Source organism: Dryas octopetala, chromosome 4, assembly GCF_963921425.1.
Source record: "Dryas octopetala chromosome 4, drDryOcto1.1, whole genome shotgun sequence".
Taxonomy (NCBI): Eukaryota; Viridiplantae; Streptophyta; class Magnoliopsida; order Rosales; family Rosaceae; genus Dryas; species Dryas octopetala.
Genome location: NC_141369.1, coordinates 20,195,593 through 20,218,778, shown reverse-complemented (window position 1 = coordinate 20,218,778; position 23,186 = coordinate 20,195,593). Strand labels below are relative to the sequence as shown.

Sequence of the window (23,186 nt, the reverse complement as noted above, 5' to 3'; positions counted from 1 at the left end):
TGTTACAACTTACAAGTCCCATCCCATGACATAGGCCCATAATCAATGTTTTGTGACAGATCAGACTCGGACGTACGAGGTTAATTAAATAATGATATCTTGTGTTTGATATACCCACAACATAATTATATTAGACGGATCCTAGAGATGGCAAATTTTTTTTTTTTTGGTTACAAAGGGAGGAGGCCTAGAGGGGGGAGGGGGGGATCGAAATCCGGTGAGGTGGGGGCAGCACAACTGCTTGGCCAACTGGCCTACCCGGTGAGATGGCAAATTTTCTCGCCCCTGAAAATTGTTCGTGGGAATCCGCCTCGTTTAAACGGGTAATAACATTTCTATTCCCACCCTAATCTTGTATACTCATTTAATACAAATATTATATTATATAATTATATTTTAATTTATTATCTTAATTTTTGTTGATATATATCTTTAAAATTTAATAGTGTTTTTTTTATAATTTAGTGTTATTGTAATGTAATTTAATAAATTTTAATATATTTCATCTATTATATTATATATTTGTATTAATTTGGTATGTTATTAATAAAAAAAATATTTTTTAAAAAATAATAGGGGCCCCGAATACTCCCGATGGGGATTCGACTACCCTGCGGGGCGTGTATAGTATTGGCAAATCCGTCCCGTTGCCATCCCTAATATTTAGACCAATATTATCGGCTGCTGATCCAACTCCGAACCTAAGAATCTGGAATCTAGGGTTGGAATTCGGAGTCATGAATCCAAAGTTCGAAGAGGCCTCCAGTTTAAAAATGAAGACTCCGTATATGATTTTAATTTCTCTTGAATTATTTTAACCTAAAATTCCACTAAAATAATTGTCAATTCCAATATTTCAAATAATAAGATTTTAAGAAGACAAGCACACCTCTACTACCATCACCACCACCACAATCAACTACCACCAATGTCTTTGCCACCACGACAATCACTATTCCTTACCACTACCTCCTTCCCACCATCATCACCACCGTAGCTAGACACTATTTCCACAACCCAACACTTCTACCATTTAGAAGGCTAATAATCCAAATGTCTTAATTGTGAGCCATTTTATAAATCTTTTTAAGATATACATAGAGCTACATGTAAATTTGAGAGATCAAGACCACGTAAAGTCCACATATAGCTCTACCCCTATTCGTGTCATGCTCCAACCTAAATTAATAGTTGATTGATTAAATTACTAACATGTTGAATTGTTTGAGGAAAAACATTACCTAATAAAGAAAAAGTGAAAGAATAACATTAATTGTCCAAGTGAGAAAACATATAGTTTTGAGCACATTTGTTTTGTTTTAATCTCTTGCAAGTAAAACTTAGCAATATCAGATACCGAGGATCGATCTGTTGCACCAATAAAGCAATTAAAACCAACTCTACAATATCCACCTCCTCATAAAGTACATGCCTCTCCCCGTTTTGGCACCCATTGGAAAAGGCGCAAACAACACTTCTTAGTTCTTACAGACCCAACACGGAACTAGAAATTAAAAAACATGTGCTCAAATTATTTACAAGTACATATAAGTATTTTGCCACGTGGCCTGGCATTTTTCACGTGCCGAAATGTTGATTTGAAACTTGCTTTTGGGTGTTTTCTTGCTTCCTCCAACAGCATGGTTATAAAAACAGAGAGCCTCCAAAAATCAATCCCCCTTCACATCATTGCAAAAACATTGGTGTAGTGTGTTTGTCACTCTCTCTATCGACCATCGGCAATGACGAACAATGGCTTGGACCTCCACCTTTCTCTGGCCACCACTTCCTTAACGCTGCCACTGATGTAAGTTCACCAATGTCACTCTCTTTTCATTTAACTACTGTGAAATTCATACATCTCAATTATTTGATATTCACCGGTGAAGTGAAATTCATACATTTCAATTACTTAATATTCACCTTCTCCGGTGACCTCGCAATTAACACAGAACCATGATTCTAAAATGAATGGGATGAGATCCAAACTAGTTTTTTCCAAAATTTCTGTACAATCTCGATTTTTTTAATGACATTTTTTAGATTTACATTTAATTATTTGTTTGAGAAGAACTGAAGAAGTGACAAATAAGAAGAAGCAACAGAGAAGAACAAAAAGTGACAGAAAAAGCAGTGACAGAGAAGAAGAAAAATGGGTTGGGTGGGATTTTGGCCTGAAATTTGTACTTTTTTTCTCTTCTGAAGTGGGGTGGGCCACACCCCAAGTGAGCCCCATTTATGTTCCGTGCTTGCTTGCGTTCATATACCACTTTCTTTTCTTTATTTTTTTAGCAAAGTTTTTTTCTTCCTTCTTTTTTTTTTTCTTTCTTTTGTTTTTTTGACTTTTCTTTTCTTGTGTTCCCATTTGTTGAAATGATCCATTTTTCTGGGAAGCATAAAAGAAATTTCATGGACTTGGTATCTCTTTAATTTTTTTTTTTAATATTTTTAGGGATGAGCAGTCAACTTTGAACCAACAACAAATGACCATGTTTTATAATGGACAAGTTCTCGTTTGCGACATGATTGAACTTCAGGTATTGCATAGTCATTGATATAAAATAAGTTTCACATTTCTTGAAAAAACTATTGTATGCACTAATTATACATATATATGTGTGTTCCACTACTATTAGATCGATTAAAAATTATATATAACGGGTAGATCCAAAAGTTCTTATGAAATAAAAACTATTGTGATTAATATTAAGACATGTTTCTGCTCCAAAGTTATTGCCTTTGCTAAGGAGCAAAGGATTGCATCAACCAAACAAAAATACAAAACAGAAGAAAATAGAACGAAAAGGTACAAATCGAGCAGCAGGAGTTCTTATGAGGAAATGTCCCAAAGCCCAGGTAAAAAAGAGGATGAGAAACCGAAGTGTTATGTGTAGTAGTAGGCTAGGCCCACCAACAAACGCAAAACCAGCCCACATTACATCTATATCATCTACATCACGAGAAAAATTTATCTACAATCATTATACACAACTTATATTTTACATTTATTATTATGTGTTAGTCATGTGTGAGACACCGTTATATGTAACAGGCGTAGGTAAGTTTTTCTCCTACATCACACACCTCACTTTGTTTTTATTTGTTTGCTTAGCACTTTTTTTTTGGTGAAGATTTGTGCTTTTTTAGCACAAACTATAGGAGAAAAATTATGTCTAGTATTAGCCTAGGTCCAACCCAATGAACCCAAAACCAGCCCATAGCCCATAATATTTTTTTTGTTTTCTTAAATTACTGATCTAACCGGTTGTTGCAGTATCTAAAGCATGAATTCAAATTGTCTTTAAGGAGAGACCCAACTCCCAAGCAGGCAAATATTCTTGTACTAAGGTGGTATGGAAAAATCTCAATACCACTGTGCTTACAACATTTTTGTTTTGTTTTGTGGAAAGGGTGATTACAACATATTGTGATGTCTGTGTGAGACCCATATTATACATAATAGCATTACCCTAAATTTTTCCTCCACAAATTTGTTTGTTTTGATGGAAAAATACTTTTATTGTAACTACTTTCTTGAACATTTTTGTATATGTTGGTAACTTGGTAGATTTTAAGAGAATTCTTTTTAGAGGATATTTTTCTTGATTATGTTTTGATCAAGGCTTCAACTTTCACATTTGGGTAATCTGTTTTTGGGCTAACTACTACTAATGTTAATTTCATGTAGGCTAGGGCCATAATTTTGTTAGCAAGCAGAGAAATGCAATGGGGAATGACATCAAGGTCCTCCAATGCAGCACCATGGTTTGCATTGCAGTCTCAAAATGGGACTCCTCTTCCAGGTGGGTCCCTGAAGAGATCCCTGCAGAGATTCCTCCAAAAGAGAAGGAGCAGGAGTCAATCAGCTTCTCCATACAACCACCTCTAGCCTATTTGTAGCATTATATGCAATAAATAATGGAGTTCATTATTATGTTATCTTTCTAAAGGGTGGGATAGTCATTTCTTGCACCCAAAAAATAATAATAATAGTAATAATGCTAGGAGTAACACATTTTTTTACCACATGTGTATCACATTTTTAATAGAATCGACTTATACAAGTGGGTCTCACTTCTATTAAAAAAGTGATATATATACATGTAGTAGCAAAAATGTGGTATTCCTAACATTTAAAAAATAAATAAAATAAATGGATAATCATTGAATTAGAATCTGAATCTTCTACTAGATAAAAATTGTACTAGATTCTACCAGCCTTTTAATCCTGACCCTTTTTTTTTTTTTGTCAATAAATCTCAACCTTCAAATAACCTTTTATGGCTGAGATTTTTTCATATGAAGTCAAGTTTATCTATCTACTTTATGTTAAATATGTTGTTCCTTAATTGTTCTTATTTTAAGTCCATTGGGTGAGCATTATTATCATGCAGATTCAAGAATTTTGCTACCATGCATCCACATTAAGTTTCATGACTCCCGTTGGGGGAAAAAGTTCAACTCAAAAGTGCATTTTGTCGCAAGGGCTTACTACTATTAGGGTTTAGGGAACAAACTTTGTTTTTTTTTTTTTGGCCATTGAGTTTAGGGAACAAACTTTATTAGCCTAATTTTGGTTTATTAATTATTCAATTATCTATTTTGATAAGGATGTCATGATAGTAGTTAAATTGGATTATAATATAAACCAAATTAAGTAATAAGCAATTCTAATGGGACAGTTAAGACCTGCAATTAATTGGTAGCATGTGACATGTGCATTAGTGGTGTGATATATAGGACATAAATGACAAAACAATATCCAGCCCCTTCAAAAATCTTCCCAAACTTTACAATATATAGACGAAATTGATTTATGTCACATTTTTCATACCAACTAAAATCAAAGTATCTATGTTTCCTTTACAAGTACTCATGAAGATGAGGTTGTTGTTATGAATTGGATCAGATGCTGACATATATCTCATATTGCATTCCAAAACCAGCAAAAAACCAAGCAATTAAAGCCGCAACATCTCATATATATTGTTGGGATCTAACTCCCATTTGCACATGTATGGTCATATATATTATCAATAATGCTAGTTTTGCATATGAGAGAAAGAAGGGGAAACAATTAATTGAGCGCGTGCCATTTTGAGGTAGTTGATCAGAGACAATGACCATGTGCCTGACTAGAAGGAAAATAACTTTTCAATACGAGGCATGTGTATATGTTGTACAAGGACTTATTTGTGGGAAAAAAAATACTTCTCTCTCGTAAGGTTTATTGTTTATCTCTTTTGTTATTTGATAAGTCATGTCATGAGATATATAGAAATTGACGTTAAATATATACACATGTTAGATGAATTACTTCATTTGTGAAACAAACTGCAAATTTCATCTCATGCATGCTATGATCAATATTCTCTCATAAATTGAACTTGCACTCTATTGAGTAGTACTCGAACCTTGTCAAAAGATCAATTTTTCTTTCTCAATTTTTATTTTTTAATTAAATTCTCACTTTCGATCTAAAATTAACTAGGTTTTGTGTTAAATGCACAAACACTAATCCCTAAAATGCCCTTAGAGAAAAGGTCACGTGGTGTCAATGTGGAGAAATTATTCTGTATAACCGCTACATTGACACGTGGTATAACCATTCTATTTGTTATAATATGAGTGGATGTTATTAATACTATACTCTATTAATATAAACACATCGTCCAATAATACCCTTACATGTTGGATTGGTTATACCACGTGGTGGTATATCGGTTATACTCTATAATTTTTCGTCAGTGTGGCGCCACACATGCAAATATTTTTTGGTTGAAAACTTGAAACCACGCATGCAAATTTAACAAAATGGAATATAGTGTTCGATATATGAATCAAAATTTGTGGGGTTAAGTATCAAAAAGAAAAGTAAAAGAAGTAAAATACAAAATCGGTCATAGCTTTGGGGTCATAAAATAATATTAGTTTTATTTGGGTCATGAGAAAATATCTTGTTTTATGCTTTTGTTTTGATCTCGTGCATTTAGGATCCATTGTTAGCAACAAAAAACCAACCCTCCTCCTAAAAGTGCAAATGCTTTACCCTTTTTGGCATCCATTTGAAAAGGCCCAGGCACCCTTGCCAACCAAACTAAAGCCCATGTGCAGAATTTAAGTGTCAAATGGATTTTTGCAACTGCCTTTTGCCATGTGGAGACTCATGTTTCACGTGCCAATTACATAGGCAACGAAGTATGTTCATTTAGATTTGCGTTTTGTGTTTGCTCATTCGTCCACCATACTTATAAAACAAAGCCTTGAAACTTGAAAGATCCCCCCAATCTTGCATGAAATATCTCCCCCACTCTCTCTTCCATCGGCAATGGGGAACTCCACCTTCGACCTCCCCCTTTCTCCGACGGCCACCACGTCTTCGACACCACTGGATTGCCGGAATACTCCAATGTAAGTTCATCAATGTTACTATGTTTTCACTAAGAATAGTTGTCCATAAATTCCTGGATGGTTTTGAGTTATTAATGTGTATGAGATTCATATACATAATTGATATTCAAATAAACACATGTGACTTTGCAATCAAAACGGAACCATGATCCTAAAATGAACGATAAGGGCTAAAAGTCCAAACTTTTTTTTTTTTCCTTCGTAAAAATTCTGTTGAAATTTGTTAAAATCTCCTTTTCTTTTTTTTTAATGACTTTTCTTTACATTTCTATTATTAATTTTTACATCCTAAACTACAATACACATAAAAAATTTCATATAAAAATATAGGAGAATTTAAAAGAAACAACCCCAATTTATAGCTTAATTTAAGATCCTAGAAAAAGTGACAAAGAAAAAGAATTAGTAATAGAGAACAAAAAGTGACAGAAAAGAAGACAAAGAAGTGACCGAGAAAAAGAAGAATGGCTTCGGTGAGATTTTGGGCTGAAATTTATTCTTAAGAAATTTCCTTTTTCTATTTTTTATTTTCAAGTTGGGGTGCCTGCTTGCATTATTTTTTTGTTTATGTGCCATATTTGCACTCTCTATCTTTTTTGTTCTATTTTATTGTTTAATACCAAGTGTTTCATTTCCTGGAAATTTACATTATACATCATGCCTAGAAAATTGAAAGGGTAAGAAAAATGATTTTTTTCTCTCTTTCATTTCTTTTTAGTTTTATTTTCTTGTTTTTCCATTTTTAATGAGATTTTTTTTTCTTAACAACAAAGAGATTTAATGGACATGACAACTCTTTTCTTTTCGTTTTTATCTTTTTAGGGATGAACGGTCCACTCTGAGCCAGCAACAAATTACCATTTTTTATAACGGACAAGTGTTTGTTTGCGACCTGATTGAACTTCAGGTACTACATACACAATTAATGGTATAAAATAAGTTTCACATTTGTTGAATAAAAATATCTGGTTATATATATATAATATTGTGTGAATCCTAATATTCTATGATGGATTGAAAGTTATTGCCTTGCTAAAGACTAAAGTAGCAAGGACTACAACATTGTATTAACCAAGCAAAATGCAGAACAAGAATAAGAAAAAAAAAAAAAAGGTCACAGCAAAAAGAGTTGTCATGAGGAAATGTCTCAAAGCCCAATAGTTTATGTTTTTTTTTTTGGCGATTAGTTTTGTGTTGAAAAGAGGAAGAGCTTTGGCCAAAAAAAAAGAAAAGAGGAAGAGCAACCAAAATATAACCTACAGTGCTGTCCAATAGTGGCCTAGGTCCAACCCAATGAACCCAAAGCCAGCCACAGTACGTCCACATCAGATCATGGACATCACACACATCATTTTATATTTATTTTAGGCTTATTATCATAAATGTTCTTTGAAAATAACTTGCATTTTCATTTTGCCCTCTTAAAATTTAATTTTCTCACTTTACCCCCAAAATTTTACAAACTCTATATTCCGTTAACAACTCCATCAAACGCTACATAAGCAACGCGTCATATTTTTTAACGGAGTCATTGATGGACTTGACATAATATAAGGTTTGTAAAGTTCAGAGAACAAAGTGAGAAAATTAAAGTTTAAAGGGATAAAGTGAGAATGAAAAGTATTTAAGAGGTATTTGAACAAATAAACCTTATTTTTATTTTCATTTTTCATAAGATAGGAAGGTTTGATTGGATTTAACCATGTACGACTCGTACATGTGGGATTTATACATGTATGGATCTCACATTTATTAGAAATATTATCCATAATTTGGGTCAGTGAAGATAATCAAATAATTTCATTCTATACTTAACTACTTTTTTATCTTTTGAGAAGTATTTATTGGTAGATTATAAGAGTCTTTATGGAGAATATTTTTCTTTGTTTTATTTTAATCTAGGCTTCAACTTCACATATTTTTCTTGACACATTATGCTTGAGATCGTTGAACGAAGTATTGATAATAAAACAATACCTTATGAGTTGTTTTGTCTTTCCACAGCCCAAAAAACCCTGATGTTTAAAATTGCTTTGAAAAAAGAAGAAAAACTATCTCTTTGGCTGACTACTAATTTTGATTTCATGTAGGCTAGAGCCATACTTTTATTTGCAACAAGAGAAATGCAAGAAAGAATAACATCAGGGTCCTCCAACGCAGCAGCATCATCTGCATTGCAGTCTCAAATATATGGTCCCCCAAGTGGCTCCATGAAGAGATCCCTACAGAGATTCCTCCAAAAGAGAAAGAGGAGTCGATCGGCTTCTCCCTACAACCTATAACACATTTGTAGTATTAGATCTAGGGATGGCAAAATTCTCCGATCCCGCTAAGACTCATGGGCTCCATCCCATTTAAGCGGGTATGAAAATAACACTCACCGGCCACCTAGTTCCGCAACTTCCGCTTCGTAGATTCCTTTAATTTAATAAATATTATATAACAATTACTATATTTCATTTTAAGTTTAAATTTAATAATATTTTTTTTGTGATTTAACGCTCTTAGCCTATTGTAATGTAATATGATGTGCGTTAGTTTATTTTATATTGAATATAATTTAAAACAAAAGAATTGTTTTAAAAAAATATATTGAGACCCTATATACCTGAAGGGGATCCTGTTTAAACTATAGTTGCCATCTCTAATCATGCAAATATGCAATGAATACTAGAGAAAGAATTGTATTTTTTGTAAATTGAATCGCAACCACAACATTATTCGGATCTAATAAAGAGGACACATGTAAGTCAAGGCAACATGGATTATGCAACATTCTTGATGCGGCTAACTATGCTAATGTACAAGTTTACCAGAAAGTAAGAAATTAGAGCGTCTCCAATGAGCTTGTTTATGTTGAAAAGGACACAAATTTTGACATTGAAATTTAACTTTCATCGAGTAATCTACAATAATTTACAAGAAAAGAGAAATTATTGTCTTTTGGATAACCACCAATTCATGCCTTCAACTTTGCTCTTTCACTATTCATCATTTTTGGCAAAACCATATAACACATCACAATTAAAGCCTTTTTGTCAAATTTTAGCATTTTGACTATTTAGATGTGCCAAAAGATAACATTAGCACACCAAAATGGCATGTGAGCATTGGAATTTGGAAATGCTCTTACATTTCCAACCCTAGAGTACTTACCTCTACACTTATGGTGAGATCAATTCGGCTTTCGTTTTAAATTTATAGTCATAGAATCTCAATATTCCAAAATTATGGTCGTACCAAATAGATCCCACTAATTTTAAACAATCCAAATTGAATAGCACTAGATTAGTAATTTGCAAAAATTGTAACAATAGCTAATAATCAGTGTATAATTTTTTCTTTTGATAAATTAATAGATAAGTATTCAATAACTTAGAACTACCTACAAATAATTGGGCCAGATGACCCGTATCTGGATCTGCAAGCCCAAGGCTCCAACACTTAGTCGGAGCCCAACAAGTTGTTAATGGTTACAAAATAATGGGCCAATAAACATGGGCTAGGTCATGTTGGGCCCGGCCCTTTATATATATTTATGTATACGAGTATACAACTTAGTGACTGCGGGTAGTCGAGGACTCTGATATCAGTCATCAGCAAGAAGAAACGAACACCAGTACTGCCACCATGTCAGTCAGAGCAGCGGAAGCGAGAGAAATGAATCGAGCTGAGGACGAAGAAGACGATGAACGACGTCGTCAGAGGAAGCTCGAAGAAGCCCTCGAAATCAAATCGCTCAGGCGCATCATCAGCGCCTACCTCAAGTTCTGTCTCTCTCTCTCTCTCTCTCTCAATTCTCAAACGCTTTAGTTAGATTTCAGTGGAATTCGAATTCATTGATTTGAATATCTGACTTTTAGCATCACAAGCTTGATCATTGATGCTTTAATGGTTAAAATTTTGAAATAAAAGCTTCCTCTGCTTTTAACATTGCATGAATTCAGATATTCAGCTCGATTATCTGATTTTTTTGTGCATAATTTGTTAAAAATTATCTTTCATTTTATAGTGCTGGCATTTTCATATGGTTTTGAGGTTCTTGATCATTTATGATGTATAGCCTATTGTGTCAATCGTGTGAATAATGGTCCTCATTCTGAATCCTGACCTATTACGTATATAGCTACCCGGAGGCCGCAGAAGAGGATGTTAGACGATATGAACGATCTTTTAAAATGCTTCCACCTGCCCATAAGGTACTACTGCCCCGGCTACAGTTTCTGTTGTTACTTGTAATTGTAACATTCATTTCAAAAGAAATCTAATTAATCCTGCCTAGCCTTAGATGGCTAGGATTTCTCATGTCTGTGTTTGTTAATGTTACTTGCTAGTTTTGAAATGAACCATAAATCTAAAGTATGCTTGGCTGATATATTGCGTCACCTTTCTATTTCGGAATTACATGGTTACTTAGTCATCACAAAAGCAGTTTAGAGGGCAAAATGAGACAGTTCTTTTTTTTTTTTTTTTCTTCTCTCTGTTGATTCACATGGAAAAAAATTATCTGAAAAAATAATTTATGAGTAAAAATGTTAAGAAACAAGGGCTCTGACATAGATGAACCACTCTAGTGCTACATTGCAATGAAGCCCTTGGCATGCGTAAGAGAGGATAATACACTTTGAAGGATACCAGGAGACTTGGAAAGGTTATTGTCTTTCTGTTTGCTGCAATCTGCAGCATATGCTGCTACCTTTTTAAATGCTACTACATACTCATTTCTGTTTGGAGTGGTAGCAAGGTGATTATGAATTATGAGGGAATTGATTATGTTTGCTCAATTTATGTTGAGTTACTTAGATATTAGTTTGATTTCACAGAACTGTTGTGCTAAGGATACACATATCCATTGTTTTTTTTTTTTGTAATTTTTAAATGGATAAGATTAGAATTCCTACAACATTATTACTGAATTGATCTTTCACTATCTTCATTTTTTTCATTCCCCTATCTTTTGAGCTCTCTCTCTCTCTCTCTCTCTCTCTCTCTCTCTCTCTCTCTCTCTATTGCAGGCTCTACTATCCCACTACCCTTTAAAGTTTCAAAGACTAAGACGGTAAATTTTCCTTGACTATTTTCATCACACTAATTTTTAAGTTTTCAAATTTTAGATAATGGCACGTATATTGTTTTAAATTGTGAAATGCGTCAGCAAAGTGCCTATGAGCTATGATGCAGAGTTAAAAGGGAACCCAGGTAAGCTTAGAATAGTAACATTATGTCCAATCTCTAGGCTTTATGTGGGGGGATTTGCTTACAATTTACATGGTATGCTGTGTTATTGTATAGCCTTAAGTGTGTTTCAAAATGGTTGGTGTCTTTATATATATTTAAACTAAGGACAGCTAGATAATAGCATCTTTTAACTTTCACGTACTCTCTTATAATGGTAATTCTGTAAAATAGGGGATTTTTCTTCAAATATAAATGTGATAAAAGAGTTTGGAAAAATGCAATTGGTCTGACTGTTAATTTTGCAGGTGTATTTCTGTAAATTCGTATTTCATTTTTAACATGCTTCAGGTTTGTTCCAACTTCCCTCTTATCTTCTTTTCTTTTTTAAACATTTCATTTTGATGATATCCTGATGAATTTTTGATATTTCAACACTTCATGACTTCTCAAAGGACTGAGATTATGTGAGCGATTCCTCAAACTGGTGTAATTGGTACTAAAGGTATCTTGACTTCTTTTGTCTCCCCAAAATCATATTATGTTGCAGGCATTTGAACCCCCACTTGATTTGAGCCAGGACATGGATGTCTGTGATGGCCCACATCTTGAAAACGCTCCATATAATCATGATGTTTCTGGAGTGAAAAATGTTTGCTCTCGTCAGTCTACCTCCACAAGTGAAAGAATGTGTCTCTCCAATTCTGATCAGGCCTGTTGTGGGGAAGGGAGCAGTGCAGTCTGCGATTCACAAACAGGGGTGACTACCAATAAGGTTTCTGCAACACCCACATTATCATTTTAGCTTTTCAATAAATGAGAATCCAATGCATGCTTGGTTTCATCTCTGTTCTTTTTCATTTAGAAATTTGACCTCTGTGGATAACCACAGGAGGTTCACAATCATGGTCATCGTGAGTCCATCACTGGGAGACACACTTCAGTCTTGGAATATAACAAGGAGATGCATAACTATGGTGGGAATGATGCCATTGATTCCAATGGAAATGTATGAATTTTGGTTTATTTCAAGCTGTAATACATTACAACTTATTTGAAGTATGCCTTATGAGTTAGTGCGTCTCTTGTTTCGTTAATTAACTGAGATCACCTTTTTTTATTTTTTATAATTTTATATTGTATCTTTCTTGGTGTTACATATTCAGGTGTCTTCATCAACTCGCGAGTGGTTGGATCCATCATCACAATTAGATGTTCCATTAGTTGATGTTGATAAGGTATATTGGTTCATTTATGTTGAGAATTTGGCTCTACGAGACTGTTTTTTTACAAGACTTTATCTATTTAGTTTTCAAACTTTTGAGCAAAGGCAGTGTGAGTCCTTTCGACAACTTACTTTCCCTAATTCAAGTCAAAGCTATGTTGCACTGGTTCCAAACTTACATGCTTGGAATTCAGAAATTCAGGTGCTGAAATAGCTTATTTTCAGCAGTTAATCATAAATATAGTTAGTCAAGTACTTAATATTATCAGTACTTAATATTATCAGCGCAACCAAAAGTTTAAAGCATTTTATCTTTGGCAGTAGCATGTCACACATAAAAGATCTCTACATTAGTTTGTCTTTATAAGTAGAGTATTCATGTTGCTGATATGAATGTTTCTTTTTCCAATTTTTTTTATGGGGCGGGGGGAAGTTGCTAGTCAGCAGTTCAATTTAAGTTTCATCTACTTGAATTTTATTTTCTTTTTCTCCCCCAATAGGTTCGTTGTATCATACGGAACATAGTTAGAGACTGGGCAGCAGAGGTACTTTATGATTTATCATTACTTTCTGGGTTCAAGGTTATCTCATTTGTGGATCCAAGGTTTACTTGTTAATTCTGTAACTATTTTTAATGCAGGGACAAAAAGAACGGGATCAGTGCTACAAGCCTATACTTGAAGAACTTGATGCACTATTTCCTGATCGCTGTAAGGAAAGGTACTATTATTTACTGTTGATTTTGTTCTTTCATTTGTGTCTGACTAGGGTTGCATTGTTGCTTGACCATTGCAGTAATCAAAGGACTTTGTGTTATTGCAAGAGTGTCTTGTTTGTGTACTTATAATCATATTATGTTGAACAGCCCTCCTGCCTGTTTAGTTCCTGGTGCTGGACTTGGGCGGCTGGCTTTGGAGATCTCATGTCTAGGTGAGAATGCATTTTTTGGTTGCTAAGAATTCTGCTTTTCCATAACTTCATACTAAGTGCCTATGGTTTCTCATATGATATACAGGTTTCATAAGCCAAGGAAATGAATTTTCATACTACATGATGATATGTTCAAGTTATATTCTCAATCAGTAAGAACACCATGAAACTTGGGTCTTAAATCATTTTCCTATTAAAAAACATTTCCTTACCATGGTTTGAATGGTTATGCTTGGTTTATCAGTACTCGAACTGTTGGGGAGTGGACAATATATCCTTGGATCCACAGCAATTGCAATTCACTTTCAGATAGTGACCAGCTTCGTCCTATTTCAATACCGGATATTCATCCCGCTAGGTACTCATGCTGTTACTTATGTTCTGTTGTCTTAAGTAATGTTACAGATGTATTATTTTCTGATCATTTCAGTTCTTTAAAAGCTTTGAAATTCATGGATTTTACATTGTAGTTGAATGGGTATTGTTGATGGATAGTCTTCCAATATTGTTTATTATTCACAATTTTTTTTTCCTGCTAATGACATCACGTTCGCAGTTGATTGATGAAATAACATATAGATAGATTTCCATCTTACTCCAATAATATGCTTTTTGTAATATGATTAATAAAGTTGCAAGAAAATATTTGAACTTTGCTGAAAGTTTATGTTGCAATTGGAAAATTGATTTGTAAAGCAATGACATGCTTTTTTATTTTATTTGGATTCCATTTTACTCCTAAAAGTTTCTATTAGAATTTATGTTCCTATAATTTTAGATTTTCTTGCAATTAAGCAGTGCAGGGATTACTGAAGGCTTTTCTATGTGTGGTGGAGACTTTGTTGAGGTTTATAACGATCCAAACCAAGTAGGTAAGAAAATATGTATATCCTAATTGTATTATTTAATATTTATACATTGTAATTGATGCTAATGAACATTAGATATTTTGAGCTCTTGGTAGTGGGTATATAATATCAGGACTGGTTTGTTGTGTTTACCCTGTGGCAACTGCTGCAGAAACATGCATAAACTAACCTCTGAGATATTTCTCATGGAGAGTATTTGTGGTACATACAGGTGTTTGGGATGCGGTTGTGACCTGTTTCTTTATTGATACAGCACACAATGTTCTTGAATACATTGAAATCATATCAAGAATCTTGAAAGATGGTGGAGTAAGTTGCTCTATCATTCAGGATGAGTTATTTAAATTTTTTTTACCCCTATCTTTATATCGCTTCATCAATGCCTCAATTGATTGAATGGCAGGTTTGGATAAATCTGGGTCCCCTACTATATCACTTTGCAGATGTATATGGGCAAGAAGATGTAAGCTTTCTTTCAGCAAAGCAGATTTAATTCCTCACATGCCCTGAAGGAGGTCTAGTTTGTTTAACTTGTTTTTGTTCTTTTTGTTTTTAGGAAATGTCCATTGAACTGAGTTTGGAGGATGTGAAGAGGGTTGCTTTGCACTATGGATTTCATTTTGAGGTAAAGCTCCTTCCATTTCTGCTCTGTCGCTTAAGCATATGTGGATGACTGTACATGTAAAAATTGACTCATTCATGAACTGCAGAAGGAAAGGACCATTGAGACAACCTACACTACAAATCCTAGATCAATGATGCAAGTAAGTCTTACCATGTGCAGTGGCTTTTTCCCCCCTCCTCTGTAATTCCTCTATCTAAATGGAAACTTTCTACATGTTATCCATATACCACTTGTAGGGGAATTGCTCTATATGTCAGTATGGCCCAAAGCAATTTGATCAGAGACAATACTGCTGGTCAAATTTGTTAAAACCATTTCTTAACTATATTATGTGTAATCTTGAAATCTCAAGTGTTTCATTGTTAAAGAATAAGTTTCCAAGCTGTTTAAAACTTTGAAATCTAATTAAAACTAACGGGTTGTTTAATTTTTATGCTTTGCTGCTTCAATCATCCTAAATTCCCTTCTTCTTTGCAGAACCGGTACTATGCTGCATTTTGGACAATGAGAAAGAGATCAGCAACAAAACTGGAGCACGTCACTCCCTAACTGCTTAGCCTTTTCACATACTTCAAACCAGTTCTGTCTAGTGAAATATTTTTGTACTCCTTGGCAAATTGGGAAATAGCATCGAAATATAATTCATGGTTATTTTTAAGTTACATGATAATAACAAAGTTCAATTGTCTATGCATCTGTGACGGATCCAAACGTGTTTATGTCTGTGTGCAAAGTTAAATTGGATTCATGGGTGCATGCAATCATTATTAGGCTTATTTATCTCATTGTCTTCTGTAAGATATATTTTTTTTCACTTTGTCCTCTGAAATTTAAATCCTCTCAGTTTGCCACTTAAACTTTACACAGTTGATCTTATATCGTCAACTTATGCCATATAAGTGTCATGTCAGCTGTTTTAACAGAAAAAATGACAGAATTGACAGATGTCTTTTACAACAACTGTGTGAAGCTCATGTGACAATTTAAGAAGATTTAAGATTCAAGGAACAAAGTGAGAAAAAGTATATCTTATATGGGACAATGACGTGAATAAGTCTAAATTGCAATTTTTCTATTCTTTGGGTTTCCAGTGAGTTGTCTCCTTCTGATCCGTTAAAAATCCACTGGCCTTATAACTAAGAAATAAAACTTATTCTATTCCCAAGTCCTATAACAAGAGATTTTATCATGTTAGCTAGCAAGTAGCACCTTTGTCCTTTGCTTCTTTTTGCCTTTTTGGGTTAGGAAAACTGCTGTTATGTCAAAAAGTTGAAAGTGGAATTTTCTTGTTTGCCAAAAATAGAAAGTGGTAAATTCTTTTCTAGTACAAGTAGAATTTTCCTTCATTTTGCCTTCCAAAATCAATTCATTCTTGGCTTCAATTTAGAGTTTCTATTATATTTTGGAAATATAGACTAATAAACTGCCTTACAAATAAGACAACGGACAACAAGCTTTACACCGAAACCTGTATGATACCTTCTCTTTCTTTTTCTTTCCACTCAAGGATGGATCTTTTCCAAACATTACGATTCATCATTGCTCAGGAAACGTCTTCAAAAACTCGTACATGTTTCCCAAACAATATTAGAAAAATAAAAACCCTGAACGGATGACAAAATCTGAACTGCTTCAAAGCACCCGAAAAAAGGGTAGAGAGAGAGAGTCTCCACCTAACAGATACACAACTGAGTTTCAAATATCAGAAAATGACCTGGAACAAAAGGAGTTTTGAAGGTTCTGTAAGACTACCCTGTACATTCTATCCCTATGCTTCCAGTTCAACACAGAGCACCAAAATAAAGCTCCCAGAAGAACCAACTTCCAGACTCAAACTCCCCATCCCAAGCTCCCATCATAATACACATTTATGCATGACTATGATAATTCATCAAATGAGCATCACATGTTTACTTAATTTCAGAAAAGTAAAAAGTTGGGAACAAATAAAAGCGAAGCCTTTAAAATTACTTCGATGAGGATGCACTTCCCTAGCACTGCCCCATGCAGCCATGTTCCACTCAAGCAGATCCACATTGTGAAATCATCTGAAATGCATAGAATCACCACTATCCAGAAAACCTGTAGTTCTCCACTATCAGATTATGTTTTTAAGAAACATTCTAGAAAACCTGTAGTTCTCCACTATCCCCTCACTGATTCAGAGTTCATTTGACCTCCGCTCCCCCCATGGGCATTAAGACCAGAAATGGGCATGGATCGGTGAGCAAAATCTGACAAAAGCTTCCGTTGGCGCTCATCAGTGTGAGGAAGACTAGCACGCAGAAGCTCCACGGGCATTTCACGATGTATTGCCTTGGTGGTTGCCTCTGAACCAATAACTTCTGTGCTTTGCTGAGTCTGTGTAAATATTGATTGCACTATAGTTTCATATTTACTCAGGCAATACTTGGTAAGAAGACCAAAAAATTCATCGAAGGAAGCCTGCCAAAGGGCACGGTTAGGCACGCTACAGTTCCCAACAGCAAGAGGGTCAGTTAAGAGTTCAGTTGCCCTTTCAAGAACAGATTTTAAAATAATAGTAGCCCCATCTCCAGCAGGGCTTCCAAGGGGCCGCAGTGGTGGCTGCTCCGATGAACAAACAACAGCAACAAGACAAGCACTTAGTGCACGGAGATCCATACCATTAACACATGCAGAAACTGTCTTTGCTAGATTAGTAGTTGTCACAGCGGCTCCAGGATCAGATGGAAGTCCACCAAACAAAACTCTTAAATGACGGAATATTGTCATACAGACAATACGGGCAAGCTCAGTACCAGGGAAAATAAGCTGGATAAACCTAGAAATGAGCTTTCGGCCCTTAGGAAGAGACACTAACCGTAGGAACACAAGGTCATCCTTTGGAGCCAGCCCAACTGTGTGGCTGCCTTTGCCAAGTGGGTCGACAAGCTGAAGCGATGCTGCCAACCCTTCTAGCAGGATTTGCCGCCTTCGCCTGAGTTGAACTCCACCATCTTGGGGCTGACCATTTTGTAGCAGTCGATCAATATCATCAACATCAAGAAGAAGACAAAGGCCATCCTCAATGGCAATTCTAGCAGCAAGCATTGGTTCCTGTTCCAAAGGCTTCTCAGAGACCTGTTCGGCATCACCAGAACCAGAGGGAAGATCAACTTCAAGTAGGGGGCGAGGTCTACGTATGGAAGAGAGGGGAATTCTCCCGAGAGCATCAACAGAAGAATGAGAATGCTGATCATTACTATTACGACCTCTGGAATGCTCTCTCAGATGAGATGGGCAGAAAGGGTGTTTCAACCGTGATCCAGCAGCTTTTTTTGAAAGACTTGCCTGGTGGTAATAATCATCTATATAGGGGTCGTTGCTATGTGTTGCAGCATGCTGCATTTTAAGAATACTCTCTATCTCTTCAGATGTCATGTACTTAGATCTGAATTGGACCCACCCACTATCACTTTTCTGACTACTAGTATCAGAGCTTTGAGAAAAACGCTGTTTGCCTCTCTGTTTAGGTCTATGTTCTCTTATGTCGGACAATCCATGCATTGCCTTATGTGAGGAAGAAGGATGGGTATTATATAGTTGGGACTGCATTGCTGCAAAATGGGCCAAAGATGGCTGAACCGGATGATGCAGTCTCTGCTGTTGCAGCTGCTGCTGAGCTGACAGTAATTGTGGGGACAGAAGTCCATTCTGATGAGGTAGCTGTTGCTGCAATATATTGTTTATGAGGCTGGAATGATCTCCGTGCAACAATCCAGCATGGTTGACCCAATGATTTTGTGATCTGTTATTGAAAGGAAGGCCAGGATTGGTGAACTGAGGCATGTTCCCTCCATAATGCAAACCATGAGGTAAACCAGCCATATGAAGATTAGAGTTAGATAAAGGAGAGAGGTTCGGTGCAGAAAAAGGCAACTGGGAGCCACCAGAAAGAGCAGAAAGATTCAGTTGGTGTGGTGAGCCCTGCTGGGACCTGTTTCCAGGGGGAGGGAATGATGTGAACGCAGATTTGGGTGCAAGAATTGGTTCACTGGTGAAGTGATGTTGGACTGGCTGCTGCTCAGGGTATGAGGATGTTCTGTACAAAGGTTTTGATTCTGAAAATCGAGCAGAAGGTTGTGGCTGTGACGACCATCTCTTTCCTTCCTGAGAACTTTCTATATCAAGCACGTGCTGATCTAACCAGTTACCGAAATCTCCATCTTGGGCGCAATCAGCAGCAGATGAACCTGAAGAGAACTTGCCATTAAATAAAGTATAAAAAGTAAAAACCCTTCGGAAAAATTCCACAAACACCATTTTCATATCTTGCAGATAAAAAATTAAAAATTGCAAGAAAAAGTCCACAATCAACATGACATTTCTTCCATATTAATAAAGTGATTGAAATACCTCTGTACATATTGCACCTAAAGGTTACACGCCTTATCACATATTGCACAAAATAATAATGCTGAGCAAGTATACAAACACAACCTAAGAACCATAAAAACATGGCAAAAAATTTGACAGCATGTTACTCACTTTCCCGTGAAAAGGATCCAGAACCCCGATCTCCGATAACTCCTGGGTGTCTTGGTCCCGTTACAACTTTGTTCAACTGTGTAACAGAAAAACTAAGTCACTATTAAGAATTAACGGGGACATATGAGTAATGAAGATGAGGATAAGGGAGAGACCAACATCAAAGCTACCAAGCATTCTCAAAATGAAATGAAAGGCAAACTTCCAAGAAGTTGCATCAGAAACTTTATGAGTTTGAAAGACAACCAGATTCATTGATTGTAACTATAACAATTAAACACAAAGTTAAATGAAAGGAAAATAGTATAATGATCGGCTACATTCAAATCAGTAAATTTCCTGGGCAAAAACCATCATTAGTAAGTGGTAACTACCGGGAAGATAATATTCTGAATGAAAAACAAAGCTGATATATACAAATGAGAATGTTGTGCCATTAACAAACACACCATCAAAGGAATATAGATACAAGGAGGGTTTTAATATTCACAAGATCATGAAGAAAGAGTGACGGAAGAATGGAGGTATCTGTACTGTGGCCAGGTTAGTAAAATGGTAATTAAACAAGTCAATTAACAAGATGAAGTTGATGATTTGGTTACATGCAACAATCATCTACCAAACCACCAGTTAGTAGTACCCAAACCCAAAAAAAAAAAAGGGCAGATAAGTAACCAAGAACAAATCCTAAACAAATTTTCTTAATAAGCCTCCGAAATTTTCTTTAACAGGTTACTAAAGACTTAGAGAAGTAATGAACAAATTTATAACAAATTTTGGACACAAAAGGCATATAATATCAGAGGAAAATCATAAATGAATAGTAATTCCAAAAACAAGAAAAAAGGTAATTGTCACCAATATCTTCACACAAATGAAGAAAATACAAACACTACACTCAAATATCTGAGCATCAGCATCAAATTCAGGGATTACAATAATGAAATATAACAACTCAAATATCTTGAAATCAATCATAGACCATTTTTTCTTCAAAGAAGATCTCAAATAAAAACTTGCAACAATAGATATTGAAAATTTATAAGTACTTCAATTGGAGACACAAATTCAAAATGGTTTCTTAACCATCAAGGTTAAAGAAGCTGACCTTTGCAAAGGTACTTGCCAGATCATCCATGTCAGATAAAGATCCCAAACCAAGACCCTAAATGCATAAAGAAAGATTGAATCAATGAACAGGTATTTTATATCCCAGAAATCACAAATAAAGACCTACAACATAAGATCATTATCACTAAACAGACAATAACCTAGAAGTTTACCACACACACAAAAAAAGAGGGAAATTGTTGTCCATAGCATCAAGCAATGTGCTAGAATACCCAGCATGAACTATGCAAAACATATGTCCACCAGCAGCAAGTTAAAAAAATTTTTAGGCTAAACAGTGTAAAAAGAAGTGATAACCAGATATTTAAATTTAACACAATAAATTATTAAATGGTTGACCTTACACTCAACTGTAAGATTAATGGAAAAGAAAATTATCTAACCTCATCCTTCTCAAATAAATGGTACTCATTATCAACAGGTCCAAACAAAGGTTTTCTGTCTTCCTCTTCTTCTAAACCCCCCAGCTCAACTTCTTCCACCACTTTTTGACCGAAAAATTCGTATTGTGATGCATCAAAGAACGCATTACCTGTATGACAATCCAAACAAAGTTAGGCATCCAAATCAACAGAGCTGCTTTTCTAATATTTCAAAAGTTCAAATAGTAAAGATAAACGAGTGAAACTGCAAAAAAAAGAACCATTCAGGTCAAGGTACTGGGTGCTAATAGTGCAGTGCATGCAAAACCTGAAGAGCAAATTATATCATCCCAACTATTCATTTCCCATACATTTCAAACCACAAATGACAGTGAAATTTTCAATTATTTTCATGACTAGTCTTATCGATTCAGCTAAGATGAGAACTCGACCTGGCTCATATAGCTTCAACTCAGCTATACAGAAAAATTAAGCTAAACCTAATTGACAATTTTAAGTGGTCTCTCAGAAGACATAATTGGGGAACCAAAAAACTATATCCATGCACAGAACCCAGAATCATAAAATCCAAATTTCGATTTTTTATAACAATCTCCAAACAAGCTACGGAAGGAAGTTCAAAAGTAAATTAAAACATATCAAAATCAGGTCCATACTAAAATAAATAATCCCAGGTCCAAAGAATCGAAAAAACCCTAAATTTTTTTTTCGTGTGGGTGAGAAAAGATATGGAAAAAGTGAAAAGAATCTCATGCTATTTGATGCCTTAGATTCCTCCAACTAAAAAGACATGTTATGAGTTTCTTTCCATTAACTTTCTCAGCGTCGAAATACAAATTCCAATACAAAATAAATAAATAAAAATGAATAGATCTTGAAGGTGAAAGACCATGCAGACCTGAAGAACTCCTCTCAAGGAAGTCCTTGAAATCTGAGCCACTGCCACCAGATCTCTCCATATTTACAGAACCCTAGAATTCGAAGCTCCGCTGAAGAAGCGAAAACTACGTCGTCTTGATCCGGATCAACATCACACACAAAAAAAAAAAAAAAAAAAGTCGAAACTTGAGGGTTCGACTTTGAGATTTCGGGGGTGGAGGAGAGACGAGACGAGACGACGAAGACGAAAGGAAAAATGGCAGGGAGTGTAATTTAGTGGGAATCGGAGGGCCTAATTCGGAAAGGGTCGAAAAGTTTACCCCTCTCAGAAGAGAGAGGGATATAAGGCCTGTGTGGTTAGGTCATTTTTGCAGCGAATGAAGAAGACGACTTTCATTCTTGCACGTGCTTCCTTCAGAGAATGACGGTGAGAGAGTGTGGCGACGTGGCCTTGTCTTATTGGGTGGTGTCTAACTCTCTCTCTCTCTATTAAAGCTTGGGCATACGGACCCGGAGGCACAATATGGGTCGTTGGATCGGGTTCTTGTTCCAGTTCATTGGAGACTGACACGAGGCTCGGTGTGACAGCGGCACTTCAGCTTGGATTGATAAGACAAGGAAATGTATGGGCTCCACGGTGAGATTGGTTGACACGTCAACGTGTTACAAAAGGATATTCTTTGTGGCTAGGATTTTGAGAAGAATAAGAGAAAACGGTGCGTTTTGGACAATTCTTTTTCTGCTACAGTATAAGATATTTTTCAAGAGAAGTGTGTTGATTTGGTTTTCTAGGAAATTTCTCATTTTGGGAAGAAAAGTGGCTTATACACTCAATTAAGAAAACAAGCTTAATTGGGCAAGTAACATAGAAATGTGGTACTATATTGGGAGAAACTTTCAAAGAGATAAAAAAGATGTGAAAAATTAGAATGAAATAATGGATTAGCAGCGCTAATTGTTTATTGATTTATTACGGTTAGTAATGTTAAAAAAACACATTATATAGTAAATGAGGTCAACTTATTAATTTTTATGATCACCAATAATTG

The 23,186-nt window shown here is 35.3% G+C and overlaps 4 protein-coding genes across 4 annotated transcripts; 3 read left to right on the top strand and 1 right to left on the bottom strand.

The window, feature by feature from the left end:
• Nucleotides 1-1,742: 1,742 nt before the first annotated feature.
• On the top strand, nucleotides 1,743-3,889 carry LOC147287893 (protein TIFY 5A-like). The gene is made up of 4 exons (XM_086240961.1): nucleotides 1,743-1,807; nucleotides 2,453-2,537; nucleotides 3,275-3,328; nucleotides 3,689-3,889. The coding sequence occupies exons 1-4, from the start codon at nucleotides 1,743-1,745 to the stop codon at nucleotides 3,887-3,889; spliced, it is 405 nt and encodes a 134-aa protein (XP_086097087.1).
• Nucleotides 3,890-6,328: 2,439 nt separating this feature from the next.
• On the top strand, nucleotides 6,329-8,693 carry LOC147287892 (protein TIFY 5A-like). Its single transcript, XM_086240960.1, has 3 exons — nucleotides 6,329-6,411; nucleotides 7,234-7,318; nucleotides 8,502-8,693. Exons 1-3 carry the CDS (start codon nucleotides 6,329-6,331, stop codon nucleotides 8,691-8,693), a joined length of 360 nt encoding a protein of 119 aa, XP_086097086.1.
• A 1,297-nt stretch (nucleotides 8,694-9,990) lies between these two features.
• On the top strand, nucleotides 9,991-15,931 carry LOC147287891 (uncharacterized). Its single transcript, XM_086239819.1, has 18 exons — nucleotides 9,991-10,178; nucleotides 10,538-10,610; nucleotides 11,427-11,470; nucleotides 11,895-11,937; nucleotides 12,137-12,361; nucleotides 12,479-12,595; nucleotides 12,753-12,824; nucleotides 13,312-13,356; nucleotides 13,452-13,531; nucleotides 13,677-13,741; nucleotides 13,827-13,893; nucleotides 13,986-14,099; nucleotides 14,540-14,613; nucleotides 14,822-14,919; nucleotides 15,014-15,073; nucleotides 15,167-15,235; nucleotides 15,321-15,374; nucleotides 15,713-15,931. Exons 1-18 carry the CDS (start codon nucleotides 10,042-10,044, stop codon nucleotides 15,782-15,784), a joined length of 1,509 nt encoding a protein of 502 aa, XP_086095945.1. The 5' UTR covers nucleotides 9,991-10,041; the 3' UTR covers nucleotides 15,785-15,931.
• A 985-nt stretch (nucleotides 15,932-16,916) lies between these two features.
• On the bottom strand, nucleotides 16,917-22,588 carry LOC147287890 (protein PAT1 homolog 2-like). Its single transcript, XM_086242708.1, has 5 exons — nucleotides 22,157-22,588; nucleotides 21,259-21,407; nucleotides 20,853-20,909; nucleotides 19,745-19,820; nucleotides 16,917-19,449 (listed from the first exon to the last, which is right to left on the bottom strand). Exons 1-5 carry the CDS (start codon nucleotides 22,215-22,217, stop codon nucleotides 17,381-17,383), a joined length of 2,412 nt encoding a protein of 803 aa, XP_086098834.1. The 5' UTR covers nucleotides 22,218-22,588; the 3' UTR covers nucleotides 16,917-17,380.
• Between the last annotated feature and the right edge of the window lie 598 nt (nucleotides 22,589-23,186).